The sequence below is a fragment of the Bos indicus x Bos taurus genome, chromosome 7 (assembly GCF_003369695.1).
Source record: "Bos indicus x Bos taurus breed Angus x Brahman F1 hybrid chromosome 7, Bos_hybrid_MaternalHap_v2.0, whole genome shotgun sequence".
NCBI classification, from domain to species: Eukaryota; Metazoa; Chordata; class Mammalia; order Artiodactyla; family Bovidae; genus Bos; species Bos indicus x Bos taurus.
The window spans coordinates 95,551,172-95,578,048 of record NC_040082.1 but is presented as its reverse complement, the minus strand read 5'-3'; the positions used below and the strand labels follow the sequence as shown (position 1 = coordinate 95,578,048).

The following is a 26,877-nucleotide window of genomic DNA, read 5'->3' as shown; positions in this document are numbered from 1 at the left end:
CCTGCTGTATCCTCTATTTAGCTGTGTCTCTGTTATCTATCTATATCTCCACTCCAGTGACACCAATTTCCTTGCTGGTCCTCCAACAAAAAACAGATTCTGCCACAGGGCCTTTTCACTTACTGTTCCCTCACCCTGGAGTGCTTTCTCCCACCTCCTGACCCCATCCATGGCCTGCTCCTTCTCATCCTTCAGGCCCTGCTCAGATATCACCTCCTCAGAGAGACCTGCCTCCACCACAGCAGCTAAAGATCACCTTTCCAGCCACCGACCTAGTTTTAATTCCCTGGATGGCACCATCCAGCCTGTATATTCATTCATTCATTCATTCACTCATAGATTGATTCATTCAGTAAACATTTATTGGGCATCCAGGCCATGTTCTTAGCCAGAGATCCAGCAGTGAACAAAGCAGACAAAAATCCTTGCTCTGTAGAGCTTAGTTCTAGAAGGGAAGGCAAACAGCGGAAAAGTAAAACATAGAATGTGTTGGGTAAGTAGTATTTATTTTAAGGAAGGGAAATATGAAATGTAAGGGCAGGGGATGATATTTCAGATGGGTTGGTTGAGGGAGGCCTTCCTGAAGAGGCAACATTTGAGAGGAGGGGGGAGCCACTGGAGATCTGGGCCAGGGAGACAGCCTGTGCAAAGGCCCTGAGGCAGGAATATCCCTGGAATATTTAGGGAACAGCCAGATAGCAATTATGGCTGCAGCAGAGTCCATGAAGGGCATAGTGGGTATGGGGGCAGGGCCTTGTGGGCCACAGCAAGGACTTTGGCTTTGGCTCTGAGTGAACTGGGAGCCAGAGAAGGTTCTAAACAGAGGAGGGATGTGACCCAACTCAGGTATTCACAGGCTTCCTCTGGCTGCTGAGGGAAGCAGACAGGGGTATAAACAGAAGCAGCTAGGGGCCAGAGCAAAGACAAATGTCCTGGCCCAGGAAAGTGATGATGGGCAGGCTGGCCAAGGAAGGGGTATAAAGCAGACAGATTATTCTTAAATAGATTTGATTGCTCTGAGGTACCAAGGGAAGAACAGAGCGAGGAAGACCCCACAACTTTAGGGGATGTGCAGTGCTGCTCGGTTGGCCTGTTTCTAGACCAGCCCTCGCAGTGTCATGTCTGTGAGGGGCACAGATCATGGTCTGTCTGGGTCACAGCAGTGTCCCTTAGCTCTGGCAGCAGGACCAGGCACACAAAGGTGGTCTCTCTAATTTCCTGTCTCCCACCTTTTCTGAGGTATCTGTCTCTCTTGTCAGGAATTTCCTGGGTCTCCTTATTCCTCTCGACGCCCCCCCTCAATGTCATCTCAGCCCACTGACCCCTCTTCCCGCCCACCCCTTGCAGCTTGGAGGCGGAGAATGGACTGACACCGTCGCCAGGCCGCAGCCCGCTGGACTCGCAGGCGAGCCCGGGCCTCGTGCTGCATGCTGGTGCGGCCACCAGCCAGCGCCGGGAGTCGTTTCTCTACCGCTCAGACAGCGACTATGACATGTCACCCAAGACCATGTCCCGGAACTCGTCGGTCACCAGCGAGGCGTGAGCACCTGCCATCTCCCCCCTGGCTGACTCTTCCAGGCCTCCTGGCCCCAGCAAGGGGGGACGGGGGCTGCCCAACCCCCAGCCCACCCCATGGTCCTTGGCAAAAACTAAACAGCGCCCTTATTCCCTATTGAGGACTCAACCCCCTTATAGCATACCCACCCAGTGAGGTATGAGTGCCCACCCTGTCTCTGCCCCGCCACCTGGCCACTCTGAGCCGAGGCCCAGCCCCACCCATGTCCCTACAGTGCCCACCCACCCAACCTGCCCATGCCCTCTCCTACCCCTTGGTTTCAGGGGCCTGGCCCCACCTTATCCCATCTCTCCAGCAAGGGAACCGCACTTGAGCTTCCTCCCCATGTCTAGGCTTCCCTAAACCAGCCCCCTTACACGACCACCTATAGTGGTGTGTGGAGAAGGAAATGGCAACCCACTCCAGTATTCCTGCCTGGGAAATCCCATGGACAGAGAAGCCCAGCGGGCTACAGTCCATGGGGTCGCAGAGAGTCGGACACGACTGAAGCAACTAAGCAACAATAGCACAGAGGTGTGAGCACCCCCATCTCCTCAGCCCTCTTCCTCTACTGAATCCTCCAGCCCTGTCCCGACCCAGTGAGGCATCTGTATCACCCCTTCCCCCCAGCTCCTGTCCTCCACCCCCTCCCCACTACTAGTTTCTCCAAGCTCAGCCTCTGAGGTGTGTTCACCACCCTCCTTTTGTCTCTGCGCCACCTCACCTTGCCCCACCTGAACCCTTCTCCCTGACCGTTTCCTTCAGAACAAGCCCCTGCAGCGTAACCATCCTTGTGAGGTATAAGCACCCCTCCCCCACCCCACAGAGCCCCCTTCCTGTCCACCAGCCTCCCAGGGCCCAGTCCCCCACAGAGTGACACCCTAGTGACTTGCTTTTCTGGTAGCCCCAGCCCCTGTCCACCCCAGACCCTTGGGAGCCCCACTGTGAGGACCCCTGACCTACCCCTGTCCTTGCAGGCATGCAGAGGACCTCATCGTCACGCCGTTTGCCCAGGTAAGACCCCCTCCCCTAAGAAGGGAAGGGGCTCTGACTCTCCCCTACACTTGGGGACAGGGGCCCAGCCCCAGCTCCTCGCTCAGGGTGGGCCCCTCTCCTCACCCTGGCTCCCCCACCCAGGTGCTGGCCAGTCTCCGGAGCGTTCGCAGCAACTTCTCCCTCCTGACCAATGTGCCCATTCCCAGCAACAAGTAAGTGGAGGCTGGGCCCCAGGGCCTGTGATCATGAGGCTCAACACACCTGGGTCCAACTCTCACAGCTGCTGTGTGACCTCAGGCAGGCACTTGACCTCTCTGAGCCTCTGTTTAGCCAACAGCTGCCACTGAGCCAGTAAACCATTGTGATTCAAATTCTTAAGTCGGGGAAACTTTTATAAACAAAGATGGAGGGGTATGGACACTCAAGGCTGCGGTCATGAGTGGTCAGCCACCCCAGCCTCTGAGCCACTCCTGGCAGTGATGCCAGCTTGCCAGGCAATTAGCCGTCTGTGTTGCCTCTGTCAACTGGAAACCGCTGTAAGAAGTTGAGAAGGTGATGTATAGAAAGTGCTAGAATACTGCCCAGCACATAGTAAGTGCTCACTGAATAGAAGTAGTTCTTATTTGGGGGCAGGGGTGAGGCTGAGAGCTGCTGGTTCCTCTGGGAGCCCTGGGGGGCGGGGGGTGGGGCAGAGTTATCCTGGGGTTCAAGGAACTCAGGGGAGGGATGGTCAGGGAAGCAGGGACTTTGGAGACACAGGGTCTGACCCAACCAGCCATATAGTCTTGAGGAAGGTGGCTCCACCTTCGTGAACCTCAGTTTCCTCATCTGTAAAATGGGTTTTTGTGAGGCTCTGTGAGAGGCAGTGGGCAGAGTAAATGGCAGCATGCCTGGGACACACAGAGAGGGCTCATAAAAAGGAAAGTCAGAACTCTTCATGGAGAGAGGGAGGCAGAGATACGGGGAGGGCCAGGCTGAGGTTGGGGCCCGATTTTTTGCAGGCGGTCCCCGCTGGGCGGCCCAACCCCCGTCTGCAAGGCCACGCTATCAGGTAACCAAGCCCAAGGGCATGAGAAAGGCCCCTCGTGGTGCCCCAGTGCGGGGTCCCTCGCCCCCTTTCCCAGTGCCCTACTCATCAGACGGGCCCCCATCACCTCTGGGGGTCTCCATGCGAACCCTCGCAGTCACCGCCCCGGCTGCCCCTTCCCCAGAGGAGACGTGTCAGCAGTTGGCCCGAGAGACACTGGAGGAGCTGGACTGGTGTCTGGAGCAGCTGGAAACCATGCAGACCTATCGCTCCGTCAGCGAGATGGCTTCCCACAAGGTGTGTAGGAGCAGCGGGGTGGAGCCAACGGCTGGGGGCGGGGTTAGCTATGGGGCGTGGCCAATGGGCGTGGTCCACCTGTGATTAGAGCCTGTGGGGTGGGGTCAGACCCTGGGTGTCCTTTATCTGACTCTGTATCTCCTGTAGACCTGGGATGTGTATGTGTGTGTGTGTGTTATCTGACTTTGTATCTCCTGTAGACCTGGGTGTGTGTGTGTGTGGTGTGTGTTGTCTGACTTTGTATCTCCTGTAGACCTGGTGTGTGTGTGGGGTGTGTGTGTGTTATCTGACTTTGTATCTCTTGTAGACCTGGTGTGTGTGTGTGTGTGTGTGTATGTGTGTGGTGTGTGTGTTATCTGACTTTGTATCTCCTGTAGACCTGGGATGTGTGTGTGTGTATGTGTGTATGTATGTGTGTGTGTGTTATCTGACTTTGTATCTCTTGTAGACCTGGGGTGTGTGTGTGTGTGTGTGTGTGTGTATCTGACTTTGTATCTCCTGTAGACCTGGTGTGTGTGTGTGTGGGGGGGTGTCCCTAGGTGACCTTCTGTCCTGGGGGGAGCAGGTTGTGTTTGTATGGTTTATGAGTGTGTATCTGTGGCTATATGACTGTTTGTTGGTTACCCGATTGCAGTGCTGGGCAGGGAGGAGGGGAGGGGAGTGGGGGGTATCCCAATAAGATCCATCAGGAGTGGCATGCACAAGTGTATCTATGGAGGGCATAAGGATATGCACAGCTGACAATGTGGGGCTGTCAGTGTGGGGGGCTATACCAGGGGGGTGTGTATGTCTAGAGATGTGAGTTAGTCCAGTTGTGAATCTGAGTGTGTATCTCCATGTGTCTGTGACTCTGTGTGTGTGTGTGTGTGTGCTTGCAAGGCCACAGGAGAGAGTGCAAGGCATCCATGTACAGTTGTGCTGACTGTGCACTGCACAATTCCAGGGGGCGCCATTCAGGAAGCGGGCAATGTGAATGATGCCACCTGGAGTTGTACAGCTTGGTGGGAGGATGCCTGTCAGGAAATGAATGTGCAGGTGGGGGCGTCTGTGTTGGGGGGTGCGCACACCCGTGGGTGGAGGTTTGTCTGGGAACATGTGAGTCTAGGGCAATTGTGTCCCTGAGAGTATGTGTGGAGCATCTGAGAATGTGACTGTGTGTCTGAATGTAGGTCTGCGGGTGTATTTCTGCAATGGGGTATGTGCGTGTGGAGCGTGGGTGTGAGTGTGCGTATTCCCTTATAGATTAGTCAGGGCACATTTGTGTCTGAGGCCATACGGGTATCCATGTTTGTTTACAAGTGTGTCTGTGGGTGTGTTGAGTGTGTCTGCAAGTGTGTCCAGTATCTGGGTGTTTATCCCTTAGTGTGTGTCTGCACTTCTGGTTGTGAGTCCATATTCTGGGAATGGGTGTCTAGAGGTATTTGTACCTCTGTGTGCTCTATTGTATTCCTAGAAATGTGTTGAACAACAGAATTGTGACTGTGTGTGTGTGTGTTTGTGTGGTTAGCATAGGACTGAAAGCATTTGGGTGTCAGAGTGTGGTCAGGTCTGTCAAGTGTCTGTAGTGGTGTGGAGTGGAATTTGTGTCTGATTGTGTGTTGGTGTGTGGAGCATGTGGGTGTGTGTGTCTGTCGCTGGGTGTGTCCACGGCGAGGTGGGGGCATGCCCTCTGCCGGGTGTGTGTGCCTCCCTGCCCATCCCTGGCAACCTCACCTGGGTCCTGCCTGAGGCCCATGGGCTCCAGTGCCCCTTTAATGCCCCCCCCACCCCCAGCACCACCTGACATTGCATGCAGCCTGCCAGTGCTGCAGTGAGCACGCACACGCACACACACAGGCGAACACACGGAGCCCAGAGCCTCCGAAGCCTCCTCCCGGGACCCTCACCCTGCACCTTCCCCCCATGGGCAGGGGTCCCCGGCCACCTCCAGCCACTGCTGCTGCCGCACGGGGGCCCAGCAGGGCCCACGGCAGGCAAACCATGTAACCAGGGCTGCTGCCGGGAGCGCGGAGGGGAAGGGAGCCCCCCAGCCCTGCTGGGCCGGCCTGGGCCCCTCCGCGGCTCCCCCTTCCACTGCCCAGCACCCCGCCCCCTGCCACAATAGCTGCTAACCCCGGGACTCCCCAAGCCCAGCCTCTGTGTGCGGCAGCCCTGAGCGGGGCCAAGACTCCACGATGCCCTTGGTGGATTTCTTCTGCGAGACCTGCTCCAAGCCGTGGCTGGTGGGCTGGTGGGACCAGGTAGGGGAACTCAGGGTGGAGGATGGGCAAGAGACCCAGCTCTGGCCCTCCCACCTCGCACCCTCCAGCCCCCGGTCTGGGCTTGTGTGTGCATCTGTGCACGTGTGTGGCCTGGAGATGAAGCCTGGTGACTGTGTCTCTGTGTGTGGCCCGGGGCTGGGCGTGGAAGGTGGGTGGCTGGGGGTGTGGGTCTCTCTCTGGGTGTGACCGCAGCGTGCATGTGTGTGTGTGTCTGGAGTGGTGGGGGGCTGCCTGAGGCCCGTGGGCTTGTGTGCCTGGGTCATGGACTGGGGGGGATGGCCCTGGCCGAGATCACATGGTTCTGATTGTGGTGGTGTGTTTTGGGCCATGTTTATGAGCCCAGAGCTGCATGATTTTTCTGGGGCATGTGACCCTGAGTTCAGTGACTGCTTTATTGTGTGTGCTCCTTGATGTGTGTGTCTGGGGGCTGTGTAGCACTGTGTAAGTGGGGGGTCTGTGACTCTGTGCGGTTGTGTGACTTTGTGGGTCCATCTTGTGTGTGGATGTATGTCTCTCTATGGGTGCCCAGGGCCTCTAGCAGCCCTGGGAGGAGTGAGTGCCTCTCCCGATGTGGGCTGGGCAGGCTCACCCTTCCTGCCAAGAGTCCCTCCTGCCTCTCTGGACAGTCGGCTCCAGTTCAGGGGGCGCTTTGGTGGAGCTTGGGGGTGGGGAGCCGATGCCCTTTCTCCTCATGCACAATGTCACAGCGGCCACTTGTGTGAAGAGAGACGGGGAGACCCAGAGGAGCCCCCAGGGCTGGTTCTAGGCATCCCCTGTCCATCTGTGCATCTGTCCACCCCTCTGAGGTTGGGGGAGAGGGGGCTATGATGGGAACCCCCCCTCCCCTAGTGACTGAACTAGGGTTTCCTCTGCTCACCCTTCTCCCTGCCCCAGCCAAACATCTTCACCCAGAATTTCAGGACTGCATTCCTTCCTTTCAAACCAGGCTGAGGGCTGCGGGGCCAGGACCCTGGCGTGTGGGGTCCCTGTCTGGGAAGACCTGGGCCAGGGGTAGGTCTGGGAAGTCAGGGGTTAAGGGGCCCACGGCCTGCCCCCTTTTCCCCAGCTCAGCAGCTGGTTGGAGGGGGAGTTGCTAAGGAGACTCCCATCACCATGGTGACGGGATTCTCCTGACACCCCATTGGCTCCCTGTTAAGCAGGAGCCCCTCCCTTCCACAGGTGCCCCTCTGACTCCTCCTTGGGGGCAGAAAGAGGGAGTATGGTGAGAGGAAGCCCCCTTCCTCAGAGAGGGAGGGCTGCACTCCCCAAGCCTGGGGACCCCCATCGAGAGTTGGGAGGAGAGGAAGGACTGACCCCTCCCCTCTCACAGCCTGCTGAGCGCTGTGCTGGCTGAGCAGAGAAGTGAGAGGGGCTCCTGGGTTCTTCAGAGGTTTCTTGGGAAGGCCTGACCTTACCCCCCCCCAACCCCTGCCATCACCCCATCATGCCTTCCTTCTTGCCTCCTTCACCTTAGTTCAAGAGGATGCTAAACCGTGAACTCACACACCTGTCAGAGATGAGCAGGTCAGGAAACCAGGTCTCTGAGTACATCTCCACCACATTCCTGGGTGAGTGAAGGGCAGCACTGTGTGTGTGTATGACAGGGGGGATGCATAACTGGACTGTTTGGGGGCACCCCAGACCCTGAGTCTTGTTGCACACATTTGCCCAAGGGACCCTGACTCACCTCCCCAAAGGTCAAAGTCACCACGTCAAAAGTTCCTACACTCTGATACCCTCCAATTTAGTGAGACCCCTGACTCCTGTAGAACCCCTACTTTAAAGCTGCAAAGTCCCTCCAAATTCAGTGGGACCCCATTGGAACTCAAACTCAAGGACCCCAAGAAACCCCCAAACTCAAATAGAACTCAAAGTCTCCCAAAATTCAGTAGAATCTCCAACCTTGAATTTCCTTGCCCCAAACTCAGAAGACCCCTCAAACTCAAGAGAGATGCCCGGACTCAGTGGAATTCTCAAATGTAAGGGAATTCCTGCCCTTAAAAGCCCATAAAGACCCCCAAACCTTTAAAAAACCTCCAAGCTGAAATCTCCCCAATTCAATAGAATGCCCAAACTTGGTACAATACCCCCAAATTCAGTAGACCCCCAAACTTTAGATACCCAAATTCAATAGGATTCTCTTGCTTAGCTTAAACCTATACAGTGATTCCCCAAACTCTGGAGAATTCCTTAACTCAGAAACTTAAAGGTAGAATACCTCAGATTCACTGGAACCCTTCAGCTCACAATGACCTCCAAGGTCAGCCTTCCCCTCATCCTGAAGCCAAGAGCCTTAACTGAGACTATCCCTGACAAAGTCAGGGTAATTTCACCTTCAGAATTGATCACCAAAGTTCCCCAATTCAGGTTACCTGCCCCCCCAGCCAAGCTGGAAAGAAGGTTTCAAACATTCCCACCATTGAGTGTGTGATGTGCCTGAATGCTGAAGACCCAGCCAATAAGAGCACAGCATGCAAATGAGCCCTCTTGGGCCCTGTCATTGACTGGTGGGACCCAGGTCACAATGGGTGGCCCTGGCTGGACTCTGGAAGGCCTAAAGAGCTCAGGAAAAGAGACTTCTGGGGCTGGCCCCCAGACAGGCTGATGTCCAGGGGGTAGGGGTGGGCCCATGGAGCCAGAGACCACCCTTCCTTCCCGCCTCCCAGCGCTGTCCACCCCAACCAGTCCTCTGGGTCACCGCGGGGCTGTCTTCCCAGCCCGAGAAGGGTCCTTGCCTATCCGAGGCAGACAGAAGCCCTCTCTAGCGCCCCCACCCTGCCTCCTGACTTCCCATGCCACCCCCTCGCCAAACTTGGTGATTGGACTGGGGCTACCCCACAGCTCTCGTCTGGCCCTGGGGTCCCCACTCCAGCCCACCACCTCCCAGAAGAATTCCTACCTCCGCTCTGGTTTCCAGTCTATAAGCAACCAACAGCATGACACCAGGACTAGGTCTGACCTCCTGGGTGAGAATTTTCAGGGCCTGAGGGGTAAGGCAGGCACGGTCTGAGAGCCAGATGAAGGAGCTTCAGTGGGGTAACCATGCTTGCCTCTCCTCTGTCTTCCGCAGACAAGCGGAATGAAGTGGAGATCCCATCACCCACGATCAAAGATCGGGAGAAACAGCAAGCGCCACGGCAGAGACCTTGCCAGCAGCCCCCGGCCCCTGGGCCACAGCTTCAGCCCATGTCTCAGATAACCGGAGTGAAGAAGCTGATGCATAGCAGCAGCCTCAACGATTCCAGCATGCCCCGCTTTGGTGTGAAGACTGATCAAGAGGAACGCCTAGCCCAAGTGGGTGGGGCCTCAGCGGGGGCGGGGCTGGGGAGGGAGGGGCAGGGTTCTGGGGGCGGGGGCAGTGAAGGACTGGGCTTTGGGTCAGATTGAGATGAGGATTGCGGTATACCTGCCCTTTGAGACTCTCAGGAAAGGCGGAGTGAAGGAACCAGTATGCGCTGTGTGCCTGTCCATGGGATTCTCCAGGCAAGAATACTAGAGTGGGTTGCCATGCCCTCCTCCAGGGGGTCTTCCTCACCCAGGGATCAAACCCGAATCTCCTGCATTGATAAGTGAGCTCTTTACCACTAGTGCTTTCTGGGAAGTCCAGGAAGCAGTTTAGGAAGGAGCTAATGAGCAAAGAGGCGGGTGGTCTCAGCTGGAGTCAACGTATGAACAGCACCACTGAGTTGAACCACCTTGAGGCAAGCCTGCTGGCCTATTTTTTTTTTTAATTAGTTAATTTTTGGCTGCACTGAGTTTTCGTTGCTGTGCACTGGCTTTCTCTAGTTGCAGTGGGGGCTACTCTTTGTTGCAGTACATGGGCTTCTCTTGCAGTAGCTTCTATTGTTACAGAGCACAGGCTCTAGGCACACAGGCTTCAGGAGTTGTGACATGTGGGCTCAGCAGTTGTGGCACATGGGCTCAGTAGTTGCAGATCTCGGACTCTAGAGCACTGTCTCTGCAGTTGTGGCTCACAGGCTTAGTTGCTCCATGGCAGGTGGGATCTTCCCAGACCAGGGATCGAACCAGGATTGGCAGCAGACTCTTATCCACTGTACCACCAGGAAAGTCTTGTGCTGGCTGCACTGACCTTTTGTCATTGACTGGAGGCTGTCCCCAGGGTGAATGCCCTCACCCCCTCTACATAGCTCTAGTGCAGAAAGAGCAGTTTTGTGAAGTTTTTTTTTTTTTTTTTTTTGGCCACACCACACAGCATGTGGGATCTTCGTGTTCCCCCCAGAGCAGATTTTTGAGAAAGGACAGCTGTGAGAATGTGTAACAGCTCCAGCAGCTGGGGGATGGACATGCTTACCAGTGGAAGGAATCTGCACAGAATCCAACAGCATCCACTACAGACCAAACCCGGATTCACCTCCTGGCTTTTCTGTGAAATCTTAGGCCAGAGGACTCCCACAGTGATTTGTACAATGGACTCGACACAAGCTCAGTAGCTCACTCAGCTGACTTTTCTTGTAACCCTCCATGTGCCAGCAATGGCCAGTGCTATATGCAGTTACCCAGTGTTGATTAAGCACTTACTGTGTACTGGCACTTTTTTTTTGGCCATGCAGTAGGGCATGAGGGATCTTAGTTCCCTGATTGAACTAAGGGATTGAACCCACGCTCCCAGCAGTGGAAGTGCAAAATCCACTGGACCACCAGGGAAGTCCCTGGCACTGTTCTGAATTCTGCAAAGACATGAAAAACTAGCCCATGTTCCTTTCCTCCCGGTGCCCAAGAGCAGTTTAACTGAAGCTGAACCGTGCTTTTGGGTCAGCCACACTGAGTTCACATCCCAGCCTTGCTGCTTGTGAGATGTAAGGTCTTAGGTGAGTCTTGTCACTGCTTGGAGTTTGGGTTCCTTCACCTGCTATGTGAAATCAAGCACTTAGTGCAGTGCTGGGTAGCTTATAGGCACTCAATAGACACTGGGGTTGCTTTGTTATTTTCTGGCCCAGTAGGACCTGGGTGGTAAATTCTATACTGCTGACCACATCACCCACTGGTTGAGTGATAATGGTCCCACTATGCAGACTAGGGTTCTGAACACCTGGCTCAGATGGTAAAGCATCTGCCTACAACACAGGAAACCGGGTTCAATCCCTGGGTGGGAAAGATCCCCTGGAGAAGGGAAGGGCTACCCACTCCAGTAGGCTTGCCCGGAGAATTCCATGGACAGAGGAGCCTGGCTGGCTACATACAGTCCATGGGGTCGCAAAGAGTTGGCCAAGACAGAGCAATTAACACCTCTGAACTCCTAGAAGAGAGTCTAGAGGGTCCTGGCCTCAGGGGCTCCTGACCTGTGGCCTCCGTCTCCACCAGGAACTGGAAAACCTGAACAAGTGGGGCCTGAACATCTTTCGCGTGTCAGATTACGCTGGGGGGCGTTCCCTCAGCTGTATCATGTACACAATATTCCAGGTACGGTGAGATTCCTGGTAGGGCGGGCTGAGTGGGGCCAGCTGCGAGGGAGAGGGAGGAGTGAGGAGCTGAGGGCCAGGGAGGGCCACCATCCCCCGACCTCTGCCCGCAGGAGCGGGACCTGCTGAAGAAGTTCCGCATCCCGGTGGACACTATGGTGACATACATGCTGACCCTAGAGGACCACTACCACCCGGATGTGGCTTACCACAACAGCCTGCACGCAGCCGACGTGCTGCAGTCCACCCATGTGCTGCTGGCCACACCTGCGTTGGATGTGAGCACCACCTGGGCACCCCGTCTCTCCAGCCTCCCCTCCCCCCCTGCCCATCTTGAATCTCCTGTTTATCTCTCTGACCCTGGGTCCCTGACCTCCCATCTCTCTTTGACCCTGTTCCTCTCTCTCCTGACCCCCATCTTTCTTGACTCTCTCATTTCTCTTTTACCCTCTCTCTGACTCCCGATCTTTCTAACCCCTGCCTTTCTCTGACCCCCTTGCTCCGCCCCTAGGCCGTGTTTACGGACCTGGAGATTCTCGCTGCCCTCTTCGCGGCTGCCATCCACGACGTGGACCACCCTGGAGTCTCCAATCAGTTCCTCATTAACACCAGTGAGCGGCCCTCTGTGAGGGCGGGGCCTGCTGGGCTGGAGGTGGGGCCCGCTGGGTTGGGGGCGGGGCCTACGCTGGCCCCTCCCAGCGGGGGGCATCCTGGGTGGGTCGTCTCTTCTGACTGCCCCAACCTGACCTGGGACCCAGATTCAGAACTGGCGCTCATGTACAACGACGAGTCGGTGCTGGAAAATCACCACCTGGCCGTGGGCTTCAAGCTGCTGCAGGAAGACAACTGTGACATCTTCCAGAACCTTGGCAAGCGCCAGCGGCAGAGCCTGCGCAAGATGGTCATCGACATGGTGGGCGGGGCGAGGGGCGGGGACAGTGCGGAAGGTCGCCTTTGGGCCTAGGGGAATTTGGGGAGGGTCTGGTCTGAGTCTGGGATAGACAGGCCCCGAGTAGGAGAACCGTCCTTTGGGAGGAGGTTGTGGGGGTTGGATTTTTTTTTTTTTTGCCCCACTCCCTGCATGTGGAATCTTAGTTCCTTGACCGGGAATCAAATCTGTGCCCCCTTCAGTGGAAGCTAAAGGGGTGTCCTAACCACTGGTCTGCCAGGGAATTCCACAGGGGCTGATTGTGCTCAGTGAAAACTTTGGGTTGGGTGGGTACAGAGGGTGGCCAGGCTTTGAGGGCCCCCATGACAAGTCCTTGCCCACAGGTGCTGGCCACGGATATGTCCAAGCACATGACCCTCCTGGCTGACCTGAAGACCATGGTGGAGACTAAGAAAGTGACCAGCTCAGGGGTCCTCTTGCTGGATAACTATTCCGACCGCATCCAGGTGCCCCGCACACAGACCATATAAGGACTCTTTCCCTCCCTCCTCCCTTAGGTCTGGGTTGCTGCCCCTCACTCTGCCCCCAGCTCCCAGGTTGCCCATCTTCTTTGTCTTTGCTCTCCTCTGCCACCTAACCCTTTCCAACTCCCGTCTCCCCCATCTCACTCAATTCCCTCTTCCCTTTCTTTTTTTAACATAGTGTGTGTTTTTTTAAATTAACTATTTATTTGTTTATGGCTGTGATGGGTCTTCATTGCTGTGCAGGTTTTTCTCTAGTTGTGGCAAGTGAGAACCACTCTCTAGTTGCGATGCACAGACTTCTCATTGTGGTGGCTTCTCCTGTTGCAGAGCACAGGCTCTAGGGTGCGTGGGCTTCAGTAGTTCCTGTGGCATGTGGGCTCAGTAGTTGAGGCTCCTGAGCTCTGGAGCACAGGCTTAGTAGTTGTGACGCACGGGCTCAGTTGCCCTTCAGCATGTAGGTAGGGTCTTCCCGGACCAGGGATCAAACCTGTGTCTTGTGCACTGGCAGGAGAATTCTTGACCACTGAGCCACCAGAGAAGCCCCCTTTTCCCTTTCTTCATCAAGCCCTGTCTCCATTCCTCCCACACCTCTGTGTCCCCCACTGCCTCTTTTCCCTTCCCTCCTTCTGCCCTTTGCTCATCACTCACCTCTCATCTCTCCCCTTCTCTCCTCCACTCATCTCCCTTTTCCCTCACCTCCTCTTCCTCCCTCCATCTCCCCCCTTACCCACCACCCCCCGCCCCACCGTCCCCTACTCTCTTTCCAAAGGGAAAGTAAGAAAGCCTGGGGCCTGAAACTGGGTCGGGGGCCATGGCCTCTAAAGGTCCCCCCACCCCACGCAGGTTCTACGGAACATGGTGCACTGCGCAGACCTTAGCAACCCCACCAAGCCGCTGGAGCTTTACCGCCAGTGGACTGACCGCATCATGGCCGAGTTCTTCCAGCAGGGCGACCGTGAACGTGAGCGAGGCATGGAGATCAGTCCCATGTGCGACAAGCACACAGCCTCAGTGGAGAAGTCTCAGGTAGAGTCTCGGGGTGTTGGAAGGGAGCAGGGAAAGGCCCCCTACCTCACATCCTGGCCTCGAGCCCCAAGGCCCCCAGGAGGCCCTAAGCTGCCCATCCACAATGTCAAGTTTTTCTTTGTTTTTTCCTTCTCTATCATGATGAGAAATAGGTAACACTTCCTGCTCCACAGAACAACTGAACTGAGCCTCCAACTCCTTAATTTGTAGATTTGCGCCCAGACAGTTCTAACTCTTTGTTGCAACTGCCATAACATCTATAATAATATTCGTCTGACGGTTAGTTACAGACCTCATGTCCATTCAGCCTCTTGGTTTCCCTGTGATCTGGCCACTCATTTTGGGCCTGAGTTTTGGTGGATTTTTTTTTTTTTTTCTTTTTGTCACATGGGTCTTCATTGCTGCTTGTGGGCTTTCTCTAGTTGCAATGAGCAGAGGCTACCCTTCATTGTAGTGTCTGGGCTTCTCATTATGGTGGCTTCTCTTGTTGCGGAGCCCGAGTTTTAGGCGCATGGGCTTCAGTAATTGCAGCACACAGGCTCAGTAGTTGTGGCTCTTGGGCCCTAGAGCCATGGATTCAGAAGCTATGGTGCACCAGCTTATTTGCTCCATGGCATATGGAATCTTCCCAGACCAGGGATCGAATCCATATCCCCTGCATTGGCAGGCAGATTCTTATCCACTGCGCCACCAGGAAGTCCTGATGGATTTTGAAATGAAGTGAAATGACTCAGCTTTGTCATCTGCCTGTTTAACAAAAGGGACAGAAACACGGTCATGTGAGAGACAACACTTTGCGGACTTCCCTGGAGGTCTAGTGGTTAAGATTCCATTCTCCCAATGCAGGGGGGATGGGTTCCATCCCTGGTCAGAGGACTAGGAACCCACATGCTGCACAGCTGGCCTAAAAAAAAGGATAAAGCTTTTGAGCATGAGAGTTTCTCACTCTCCCTGCTTCTAGCCTCTTCCCTGGTGAGATCTCCTCTTCCTGTCTTGGTGTGTGTATGTTTCCCATGCAGGGTTACCCAGCCTCAGCACTACTGAAGTTTGGGGATGGCTCATTCTCTGTGGTGGGCCCACCCTCTACATTGTAAGGTGTTGAGCAGTATCCTTGGCCTCCACCCACGGGATGCAAGGAATACTCTCCCTTTCCTGTGGTAATAACCAAAACTGTGTCCAGACACTTCCAAATGTCCCCTGGTCATCCACATAGCCCCCTAACCCCTGATGAAAACCAGATTTATTTGTTTTGTTACACGTTTATATTCACAGGTAACTTAATAGGAATAGTTTGTGGGCTTAGCTTTGTTAAAAGTATAAATTGTATCAGTATATACTTATTTTTACATAGCTTACCTTTTCTTCCCAACAGTGACTTGGAAATCTATCCACCTTATTACACATGGATTAAGCTCATCCTTTTTCCCTGCTGTGTGGTATCCCCACGGGCTTCCCAGGTGGCTCAGTGGTAAAGAATCCACATGCCAATGCAGGAGACAAGGGTTTGATCCCTGGGTTGGGAAGATCCCTTGGAGAAGGAAATGGCAACCCACTCCAATATTCTTGCTGGGAAAAACCCATGAACAGAGGAGCGTGGCTGGCTACAGTCCATGGGATATCAAAGAGTTGGACACAATTTAGCAACTGAGAACGCATGCATTCTGGGAACTAAAATCCTGCAAGCCACACAGAGAGGCAAAAAAAAAGGGCGGGGGGCTTTCATGAATATCTGTGATTTACCACCATTTTAAAAAAGTAATTCCCGACTGATGTATATATAGAGGTGTTTCCAGTTTTTGTTTACATCTCATATGTGATTTTTTCCCCTCTTACTTACACAAGAGTTTTTCCAGGGATGGATCTGGAGAAGCAAACTTGCTAGGTCAGATGGTATCAGTATCTCTTATTTTTATTTAGTTTTTGCTGCACTGCGTGACATGCAGGATCTCAGTTCCCAGATCAGGGATCGAACCCTGTCCACCTGCCGTGGAAGTGCAGAGTCCTAACCTTACCTGGATGGCCAGGGAAGTCCCCTGCATTAGCATCTTTTAAATTTTATCAGATCCCGCAGCATGGTGGTGCCATCTGTGGTTTCTGCTTCCTTCCTGCTCTCTCAGGTGGGTTTCATTGACTATATCGTACACCCGCTGTGGGAGACGTGGGCTGACTTGGTCCACCCAGATGCCCAAGAGATCCTGGACACTCTGGAAGACAACCGGGACTGGTACTACAGCGCCATTCGGCAGAGCCCCTCGCCACCCCCCGAGGAGGAGCCTGGGGGACCGGGCCACCCCCCACCACCTGATAAGTTCCAGTTCGAGCTGACGCTGGACGAGGAAGAGGAGGAGGAGGTGTGCACTGCCCCGGGTGCGGTTGCAATTCAGGAATTGTACATGGCCCAGGATGCCTCCCCACCTGAAGACCCTTTGGAAGTTGATGGCCAGGATCCATCTGCGGAGGTGGAGATAGAGGAAATGTACTTGACCCGGCAAGTGGACTCCACAGGTAGTGTGGCAGCTGGCCAGGACGTGTCCGTGCCCCAAGGCGCGTCCGTGGATGTCTGTGTGGGCTGCCGCAACATCCCTGCCCTGTCTCCTAATAGCCTTGCTCCGCTTGCCTTGAGGACACCGCCCCCTCCAGAGGACGACCCGGGCCTTCTGGGCCTCCCCTCCATGGCAGCCGAGGTGGGGGCCCAAAAAGAGCATCAGGCTGCCAAGAGGGCATGCTGTGCCTGCACGGGGACAGCCGGCGAGGATCCCACTCCTGGAGCGCTTCCAGCTCCCGGAGCTTGGGGGTCAGCTGGTGGCCCTACCTGAGCGTCAGCCCCTGTACCCGGTTGGCCTCCGTGCCACCCGCCACCGCCACCACCATCACCCCCTGACCTCCTCCACTGCCTCAAAGACTCTTGGGCCTCCTGAGAAAAAAGAAAACAGAAAAGTGGGTTTTTTTTCTCTTTTCTTTTTTTCCTCTTTCCCCCCCACCCCCACCCAGGGGCCTCTTTTTTGGAGGTGGGGGCTGGGGAACCAGGGGCTGAGGTCCCGGAAGTGATTTTATTTTTGGAATTTTAATTGTTACATTTTTAGAAAAAGAAAAAAAAAAAAAAAAAAAGGATGAAACACAGCAACTGTAGACGCTCCTGTTCCCGGCTCCCCTTGTCCATGTCCAACCACCCCCACCACCGACCCTACCTCTCCAGCCCCCCACCCTCACCACCATCGCCCAGGTTCCAGGCTTAGTCTTCCGGCCTCTTGGGGCTCTTTGCCTGGTGTAGAATCTCCCTCCAGACTTCTGAATTTTGGGAGGGTCTCTAGAACCCAGCCAGGAATAGCCATTCTGGGTGGGGGCCCTAGGGGTGGGGAGGGGTCGCCCACTGTAGGGGGGGCCCCAGCTCCAGTCCTACTCTGGCTTTCTGCCCTCCCCTCCCCAGAAGTCTTCCGCCTCATTTTGCACAAACCTGGCAATACTGACTTGAGGGAGCCATGAGGCTTCAGGAGGCAAGGGGAGGGTGTCAGAGGGACGTTCACACCACCACCCTGGGATCTGAGGTTTGAGGAGGGCCTGATCCCACTGCCCTCTCCACCCGTCACCCCTTTTCTCTTCCACTCTGGGTTTCAGTTTGAATTTTCTCCGTTTGGAGAGGGGGGATGATTTGGAGCCGCCCCCCTTCCTTCCAGCTGCTTCTCCTCTTGTTTCTGCCTTAATGATTCCCACGGCCATAGGAGAGGGGGTTGCAGTGGCTCCCACTTGCACCTCAAGTGGGGCGGGGCCAGGCCCAGAGTTCCCGTCCTGGGTATGCCCCCTCCCCAGCATCCTCCTGCCCTCCCCCAACTCTTTGCCCTAGGAGGAAGCAATAACGGTGTACACCCACATCCCCTTTCTGGGCAGCCCACCCTACCCTGGCATCAGAGTCATTTCTCCTTTCATCCCCCACCTTGCCAAGCCTCCCCATCTTCCCCTAGCTGTTCCCTGGAGCAATACAACGGACAGATGCAAGGCCATTTTTCTTCAAGCCATGGGGGGACTATTTGGAAGGAAAGACCCCCACATCCCCCATCCGCTCTGCCCCTCAGCTTGGTTCTGCAGCTGGGCAGGACCGGCCTCTCTCATCTTCCTCCCCTCCAATTCTGAGCACACGGTACTGTAGCCCCCAGCTCCCCCCAGCCTTCCATCTGTCTGTCCTTCCCTGTGGGGAGTCCCACCCATTCCCACCCCCAAGATGCTGTACAGGGTTCATTTTTGTAGCGAAAGTAGTTTCAGTCCCAGCCGGCGACCGGAGGGGGCCTTTTCTTTTGGTTCTCTTTCTTTCTCTTCTTTTTTTTTTTTGTACATACTGTAAGGTTGGTTTGTAAATTATTCTACAGAGGCAAAAAGGGAAAATAAACTTGCCCTTCCCCCACTGACTCAGTCAGGGGAAAGAGGGGTGGGGGGTCTCCCAGGGGGAGTCTCCATTCCTGCTGTATTATACGAACTGTACCATAGACCCCCAGAAGTGTGGACTCAGTGCTGTTTAACAGGGAGTCATGTGATCAGAGGGGGAGGTGAGGGCTGGGCAGCAGCTGCCCCTCTCCCTGTCCCCAGGGACCCAGGAGAGGGGAGCCCAGGACCACCCCCCCACCCCGGGAGCTGCTCAAGTGTTGTCCGGTTTAACGATCAATCAGTCGGTCCACTGATTGATACTCAACCCTTCGATCTTGTCTCCAATTAAACCAAGGCTTTCACCGATCTTCATGGCTGATGTGGCTTCTTTTTCCATCCTATTTCTCAAGGTGTGTCTTTTGAGTTGTCTGTCTGGGGCCAGGTAGGGATAAGGAATGGACTCAGTCCCTGCCCCTCCCTGGGCAGATAGAACTGGAGGGGGTCCTGAGAGATTGGCAAGAGGCAGCCCCCAGGCCTGGGCCAGGTCCAGACACAGGGACTGCTGTGGGTTATAAAGTGTGGGTTCAGACCACACAGTTTTTGGAGGCTAGGAAACCCAAGTAAAGAATCCACCTGCCAGTATAAGAGACAAGTGTTTGATCCCTGGGTCAGGAAGATCCCCTGAAGGAGGGCATGGCAACCCACTCCAGTATTCTTGCCCGGAGAATTACATGGACAGAGGAGCCTGGCGGGCTACAGTCCATGGGGTCACAAAAGTTGGATGTGACTGAGCACACAGACCCAGGTAAGCCTTGTTTCTCTGAATGTGCAGCATATCTGACGCAACTCGGGTTCTTCTGGTACCACGAAGTCGTTCCTGGAAACCCAGAGGATCTGATTGTCCACGCCTCCAACATCTGGTGGCCAGGTCATGATAAAAGATCTTGGGTCAAATTCTGCTGTGAAGACAGTAAGCTTGATGCACCAGCACAAGAGAATTGACATCTGAAAGTTCCATGAATTCTAGCCATTATGGTGTTGCAACCATCAATGCTGTGGTAAGTCACTTCAGTCCTGTCTGACTCTCTGTGACCCTATGGACTGTAGCCTGCCAGGCTGCTCTGTCCATGGGGATTTTTCAGGCAAGAATACTACAGTGGGTTGCCATGCCCTTCTCCAGGGGATCTTCCCAACCCAGGGATCGAACCCGAGTCTCATGTTTCCTGCATTGGCAGGTGGATTCTTTACCACTAGTGCCACCTAGGAAGCCCCACTCAATGCTGCATTAAAACAAAACAAAACAAAAATTAATACCCTAAAGCCTGTGAACCTTATGCTGTGTATCAGGAAAGCTGAATCCTCCCCCAAGTTCACACAGGACCGGCTCGGCATTTTAGCTCTTTTTTGTTTTTTTAACTTTTTATTTTGTATTGGGGTGTAGCCTATCACCAATGTTGTGATAGTCTCAGGTGGACAGCACAGGGGCTCAGCTATACATAACACATGTATCTATGCTCCCCCCAAACTCCCCTCCCATCCAGGCTGCCACATTTTAGTTCTTGTTTTTCTAGTGTCTTCATACAAGGTTGGGAGTGAGCGAGTCTCAGATATATTTGAAACAATCCACATGTTTGAATACTGTTAATCCCACCCATGGGAGCCCATTTTCCAACCTTTATCAGGGTAATTAAGAAGCCTCGATTTCACGAGTAAAACTGTTTCTGCCATTCATTATGCTAACAAGCAAAACTTCCCTTGTGGATAAAGATAGAGGAAGTGTTTGTGATACAGGCTTTCAGGTTAGAATACTGGCTGCCTCTGGTGTGTAATAAACACACATACACACACAGTGCTTAAGCCATTAAGCTCGGTGGGATCAGTATATATTCACAGCATGAGTCTTCTGAAACAAAATGATGGCAGCTTCCCTGGATTTGAGGCAAGAGTGACAGGGCTCCCTGGTGACTCGGTGGTAAAGAATCCACCTGCCAGTGCAGGAGATGCAAGAGACTGGGTTCAATTCCTGGGTTGGGGAGATCCCTTGGAGTAGGAAATGGCAACCCACTCCATGGGTTCACAAAGAGTCGGACACGACTGAATGACTGAATGACTGAGCATGCACACATGACCACCTACTCTACTAGTTGTCTCTAGTGGCCAAGGATTAATTTGAATCTCAGCTCTAGCTGTGTGACCTTGGGTGTGATCTCTCTGATCTTCAATTGCTTCATTGGTAAAATGGGAAGGACAAAAGTTCCAGACTAAGAGCTAGTGAAACTTCGTGATGGTGGAAACGTTCTGTGTCTGCAGCATCTAACAGGGTAAGCACTAAGCCCCAGGTGGCTCTTAAGGACTTGAAATGAGGCTAGTGCAATCAAATTGGAGTTTTCATTTTCTTTTACATTAAGTACCCACATGCAGCTCCTGGCTACTATATCCAAATGTTCCTTATTGGCACTTAAGCAAGAGAGTTAATGTAGAGGAGGGAATGCACACGAAGCTTTGCCTGCTTGATTTTGGCTTAAAGATATCGTGGCCCAGAGGAGCAGGGACCAACCTAGGCCCAGAGGGGAGGAACGAAGCTGGAAAACTAGGCAGAAGTTGCCAGGGAATCTGAATTTTGCGCAAGAAGCATTGAGGAGACATGGATGTTTTCCCGAGGGTGTTCCAAAGGCAAGCAGAGTCGGGGAAAGGGTGTCAGGCTGGGGGTCAGGAGGCGACAGTATCAGTCCCAGCCTGCAGCAATTAGCAATTGGCTGAGCCTCCTTGTGCCAGGCCTCAGTGTTCCCAAGTGTAAAAGGGTAGGTGTGATGTTCCATATGCCTTCTGAGTTGGGCCTTGGTGGCAGTCAGAATGTGGGTCAAAGGACAGAGGTAGCATATGACCATCAGCTGCCTCTTTAAAATTCTCCTGTTGGGGAGTTCATCTTTCTTTGTGGAAAGATGAGCAAGGTCAGAGAAGCTCTGTAATCTGAACAGGACAGGGGCCCTGGCAAGGGGTGGAGTCAGTTCATTCTCTGAAGTTGACATCAGCCACTTGCAGGCTACAGGGCTCTGGGGCAAATGGCTCCGCCTTGCCCAACCTTTAGAGGGCCCTGCCTTGTGCCCAACTCATCACTCAGACTATTTTATCAGCTTTCCAGCTGTTCCTGAGATACACACTGTCATTTTGCAGATGAGGAAACTGAGGCTGAGACGTGATCTCACAGTTGAGAAAATTTGGGGAAATAAGGTGGGAATCTTACTTCACCCAATGCCTGTTTGACAATGATAGCTGCCTGATGTGTGCAGTCACGTCCGACTCTTTGAGACCCCATGGACTGTAGCTCACCAGGCTTCTATGTCCATGGGATTCTTCAGGCAAGAATACTGGAATGGGTTGCCAGACCCTCCTTCAGGGGATCTTCCCGACCCAGAGACTGAACCTGCGTCTCTTCATACCCTCCACTGGCAGACAGGTTCTTTACCATTAGTGCCACCTGGGAAACCCCAGCTGGCTGGTACTTTTATATTATTATTGTTATTTTAGTTCACATGCACAAAATCCTGAGGTGTGGGTAATATTTCCTCCTTTCTCAGCACAGAAAATATGAGGAAGTAAAATGAAGACAGTTTTCACTTATTGGCAAATAATGAAAAGACGGGCCATCCAGGGGGTGGGTGAAGCACTTTCATAGCTCATTAGTGCTGGTAGAAATTGGCACATATAGCTTTCTGGGAGTGGTCTGACAATATTTATTAAAAACGTAGCTGCATGCATTCAACACAGACGTTGCACTTTTAAAACTACTTATCCTAAAGAACCAGCTGGTACCTGAAATTGCAGGTACCAAATGCCCATTCTATTGTTTTGATCAGAACAGTGAAGAATTAAAACCCAGATGTCCAAACTTAGGAAGTCATTAAATTATGTTTCCTGTATGATGGAGTAATATACACCTATTAAAAACAATGAGTTGGGTCTATATTTATTGAAATGACAAGATGTTCACAGTGAGAGGAGCAGGCTTCAAAATGTTCTGCATCATACCATCTTACATATGTGCATAGAAAAGACAGTTTGTTCATCAAAATATTAAGTGTCTCCAGGGATGGGATTAAAAGAGTGTTTTCTGTTGTGTAGTCCTTGATATTTTCTGAATTTTTGCGATGGGCATGTATTACTTTTATAATCAAGAGGAAGTTATTTCATAATTAGAGGAAAGAAATAGCCAGTATTTGTTATCGGGGAGCCACAAAAGCATGGTAGATAAGCACACAGACTGGATTCTGGTTGCCACTGCCAGTTAATGACTTAGTTTTGAGCATATTACTTACTCTTTCTGTGCCTCAGTTTCCCTCGCTGTAAAATGCAAATAATAACCGGTTTGCCAGGCGATTACTTTGTGCCAGGCAGTGTTTATTTTACATAAATCATTGCATTTAATACTCGCAACAGCCCTTCAAAGTGTGTGCTGTTATAAAATGGGTCACAGGCGACGGAGGTAGGACTGGGCGAAACCCCGTGCGCCCCCCAGAGTGGATCTGGGGAACTACAGCAGGCAGAAAGGTGCGCACGCGCCGACTGGATAGGAGGCGTGGCAAGGACGCGCGAGAGGTTTTCTTCCCTCGAGCTACGATGGACTATCTAGTTGTCATGAGCCAAGAAATCAGCCAATGAAAGGCACGACCGCTTAGCCTTTCGCACCAGAGTACTGAGCGGAGCTGAGGACCTTGGACCCCCGCAGGTGCGCGGAACCCTGAGGGAACCTGGCGTCACTCCCTGCCTACCTTCCTGGGAGTGACCCCTGTGCCGTTCCCACTTTCTCAGGGGGACCCTGGCATCATTCCGGCCGCAGCATCCTCTCGCCCTCCTGAAGTGTGAACCCTAACATCTCTTTTTTCCGAGAGCGATGCCAGGGTCTTTCCAAGTTCCTTAGGGAATCATGGTGTCGGTCCCCTCCCTGATGGGTCCCCCAGTATTATCCTTCCTGAGGGATACCGACCCTGGCGTCGCTCCTCTTTTTGAGGGGCCCTCTCCCATGTCATTCTTTCCTAATGGGACCCCTGAGGGTCATCCATCCCCTTCCTAAGGGTCCTCATTGCTTCTTCCTGAGAAAGGGTCTGGCATTGCCCCTCCCGTCCTGATGGCTTGTCATCATAGCCATCCCCACACCCTGAAAGGACCCATAACCCCCTTCTCTCTGAGGGTAATCTCATCCTCCCTTGCAATTCGAGAAGGACCCTTTCAAGGGCTTCCGTGGTCCCCTTACATAAAAAGTTTCAAAGCTCCCTCCTGCGCTTGGGGAGAGAGGGAAGGCAAGACTCAAGTCACCCTCAAAATATATGGCGGGGGGGGGGGGGGGAGTGAAATTAGATAAAGGAACTCACCATGTCCCCTGAGAAATTTTTTAAGGAACTGGGGCTGTTTCTCCTCAAATGGGAACTTGAGGAAGGATCTAAAGTTGCCTTAAAATATTCCTCAAGAGCTTCTCACGGTTCCTAACATTATCAGCAGGTACTTACTGAGCTGGATATGTGCTGGCTGCTACCTGAAAGAGCGATTCCTCTGTTCCATGAAGTTCCAAGGAATCTGATGGTAACGATTACAGAAAGGTCAAAAGGACTTCTTGGGTTGAAATAAAATCAGAATAGGCTAAGTAGTTCTACTCTGGCACAGAGTTGGTGAAATTTACCCCCTTGGAGACCTCACCAATTCCATTCACAAATGTTCCTTATACATCCATTGTGATCAAGAATTCATCTACCTGGGACTTCCCTGGTGGTCTAGTGGCTTAGGCTCAATGCTCTCAAGGCAGGGAGCCCAAGTTCAGTACCTGATCAGGGAACTTGATCCCCCATGCCACAGCTAAGAGTTCTCTTGCCACAACTAAGGATCCCATGGGTGGCAAGTAAGACCTTATACAGCCAAATAAATAAATTAAATACATATAAGTATTTTTAAAAGAATTAACTCAGCGTTCAAATATGGGTGAAGCTCCTATTGTGTACCAGTAAATAAAATAGTGAACAAGATGAAGAATAATCGTGAATACAAGGCCAAAAATACCTTGCTTATGACTTCTGCAAGCTACTTTCTCCTAGAGCACTCCTCTAGGAAAGTTTCTGGTTGTACATTAATGAAATGCAAATAACTGTCCACCACCCACTCACATTGACCACAGGCTGTGTGTTTTAGTTGTTCAGTTGTGTCCAACTCTGCGACCCCATGGACTGTAGCCTGCTAGGCTCCTCTGTCCATGATATTTCCCAGGCAAGAATACTGGAGTGGGTTGCCATTCCCTTCTCCAGGGGATCTTCCCAACCCAGAGATCGAACCCGGGTCGATCACAGGCTACTGGAGGGCACAAACCATGTCTTCTGCTCCCAGTTGTATCTACACAGTGTCTGGAACGTGGTTAGTACTGAAATATTTGTTGCTCCTGCCTCATCGCTTCACCAGGTGAATCCTTAGAAGAACTGGAAGATGATAAAAGGTGAAATATGATCAGTAACTGGAAGACATGAACTAGAAAAAGACTCCACCTCCAGTCAGTCAGTCAGTTGCCCAGTTGTGCCCGACTCTTTGTGACCCCATGGACTGCAGCATGCCAGGCTTCCCTGTCCATCACCAACTCCCAGAGCCAACTCAAACTCATGTCCATCATGTAGGTGATGTCATCCAACCATCTCCTCTTTTGTCATCCCCTTCTCCTACCACCTTCAATCTTTCCCAGCATCAGGGTCTTTTCCAATGAGTGAGCTCTTCCCATCAGGTGGCCCAAGTATTGGAGTTTCAGCTTCAGCATCAGCCCTTCCAGTGAATTTTCAGGACTGATTTCCTTTATGATGAACTGGTTGGATCTCCTTGCAGTCCAAAGGACTCTCAAGAGTCTTCTCCAACACCACAGTTCAAAAGCACCTGTGATAGCTGAGACTTAAGAGACACCAACTCCTTGCCTAATACTATTATTCTTTCCTGATCCTGAACCTGAGAGCTAGTGAAGGCAAAGAGGTAGGTGACATCTGCGTTGGGCTGCGGTTTCAAATTTCCCACAATGTTGTCTAAATCAGCTGGTGAAATCCCAGAGGATCCTGGGATGTATAGTCTGAAAACTGTCCCTGGGCGTCCTGCTTAAAATTTGGTGGTCTTCCCAGTGGCTCAGAATCTGCCAGTCAATGTGGGAGATGCAGGAGATGGGGGTTTGATCCCAGGGTAGAGAAGATCCCCTGGAATAAGAAATGGCAACCCACTCCAGTATTCTCGCCTAGAGCATTCCATGGACAGAGGAGCCTGGCAAGCTATTATCCATAGGGTCACAGAGTCAGACACGACTGAGCATGTATGCACAGCACAGCAAAATCAAAGTTACAACCCTGAGGTGTGGATTTGGTGCTAGGCCGCACAGGAAGGAGAGCTCTTCACTTTTTTAAAAAGCTTTTTATTTTATATTGGAGTATAGCCAATCAACAGAGAAGGCAATGGCAACCCACTCCAGTACTCTTGCCTGGGAAATCCCATGGACGGAGGAGCCTGGTAGACTAGTCTATGGGGTCCCGAAGAGTCGGACACGACTGAGTGACTTCACTTTCACTTTTCACTTTCATGCACTGGAGGAGGAAATGGCAACCCACTCCAGTATTCTTGCCTGGAGAATCCCAGGGATGTGAGCCTGGTAGGCTGCCGTCTATGGGGTCACACAGAGTCAGATATGACTGATGTGACTTAGCAGCAGCAGCATAGCCAATCAACAGTGTTCTGATAGTTTCAGGTGGACAGCAAAGGGACTCAGTCATACATATAAATGTAGGAGAGTCCTTTCTTTATTTATTTAATGTTTTTTACTTGCCTAGCTCCTTTCCTTTTACTGATTTTTAATTAGAGGATAATTACTTTACAGTGCTGTGTTGGTTTCTGCCATACAGAAATTTCAATCAACTGTAGTATACATGTGTCGCCTCCCTCTTGAAACTCCCTCGCACTCCCCACCCATCCCCCACCCCTCTAAGTGGTCCCAGAGCACTGGGTTGAGCTTCAAATTCCCACTGGCTATCTATTTTACATATGGTAATATATGTGTTTCAATTCTACTCTCTCGTCTAGGAGAGTCCTTTAAATAGGTAACTTCTTGGACATATTTGAAGTTGTTTTTCATTTATAAAAATGTAATTTTCCCAGAGGTTTTGAAGAATTCTAATTTGAAAAAAAAAAAAAATAGGACCAAGACAAGTCAGGGCATTCTACACTCTGGGGGTCATCCAATCTTGCTTGTATTTTTCTCTGTAAATAGTGTCTTCTCACCTAAGGGCCCACAAGAGGGAGCTGTACTCTTTTAGACCACACTTGTGTATCAGCCCTGAGGGTCTTGGTGGTGGTGGTGGTTTAGTTGCTAAATCATATCCAACTCTTGTGACCCCGTGGACTGTGGCCCGCCTGACTCCTCTGTCCATGGGATTCTCCAGGCAAGAATACTGGAGTGGGTTGCCATTTTCTTCTCCAGGGGATCTTCCCAACCCAGGGATCGAACCCTGGCTTCCTGCATTGCAG

General features: G+C 52.6%; 1 protein-coding gene across 5 annotated transcripts in view; it reads left to right on the top strand.

Annotated features, from left to right (window-relative positions):
* Positions 1-18,718, top strand: part of PDE4A (phosphodiesterase 4A) — a 44,452-nt gene extending 25,734 nt beyond the window's left edge. For 4 of the 5 annotated variants that reach the window (XM_027547755.1, XM_027547754.1, XM_027547756.1 and 1 more), the window contains 14 exons: positions 1,348-1,539; positions 2,533-2,569; positions 2,693-2,763; positions 3,553-3,602; positions 3,763-3,875; positions 7,611-7,704; positions 9,207-9,430; positions 11,459-11,557; positions 11,670-11,834; positions 12,068-12,167; positions 12,315-12,469; positions 12,829-12,951; positions 13,813-13,995; positions 16,113-18,718. In XM_027547755.1, the coding sequence (XP_027403556.1) occupies positions 1,348-1,539; positions 2,533-2,569; positions 2,693-2,763; positions 3,553-3,602; positions 3,763-3,875; positions 7,611-7,704; positions 9,207-9,430; positions 11,459-11,557; positions 11,670-11,834; positions 12,068-12,167; positions 12,315-12,469; positions 12,829-12,951; positions 13,813-13,995; positions 16,113-16,811 (2,305 nt within the window). In that variant the 3' untranslated portion in view covers positions 16,812-18,718. Of the gene's footprint in view, positions 1-1,347; positions 1,540-2,532; positions 2,570-2,692; positions 2,764-3,552; positions 3,603-3,762; positions 3,876-5,687; positions 6,116-7,610; positions 7,705-9,206; positions 9,431-11,458; positions 11,558-11,669; positions 11,835-12,067; positions 12,168-12,314; positions 12,470-12,828; positions 12,952-13,812; positions 13,996-16,112 lie in introns of those variants that run through there. The other variant, XM_027547758.1, reaches the window with a different exon arrangement.
* Positions 18,719-26,877: the final 8,159 nt, after the last annotated feature.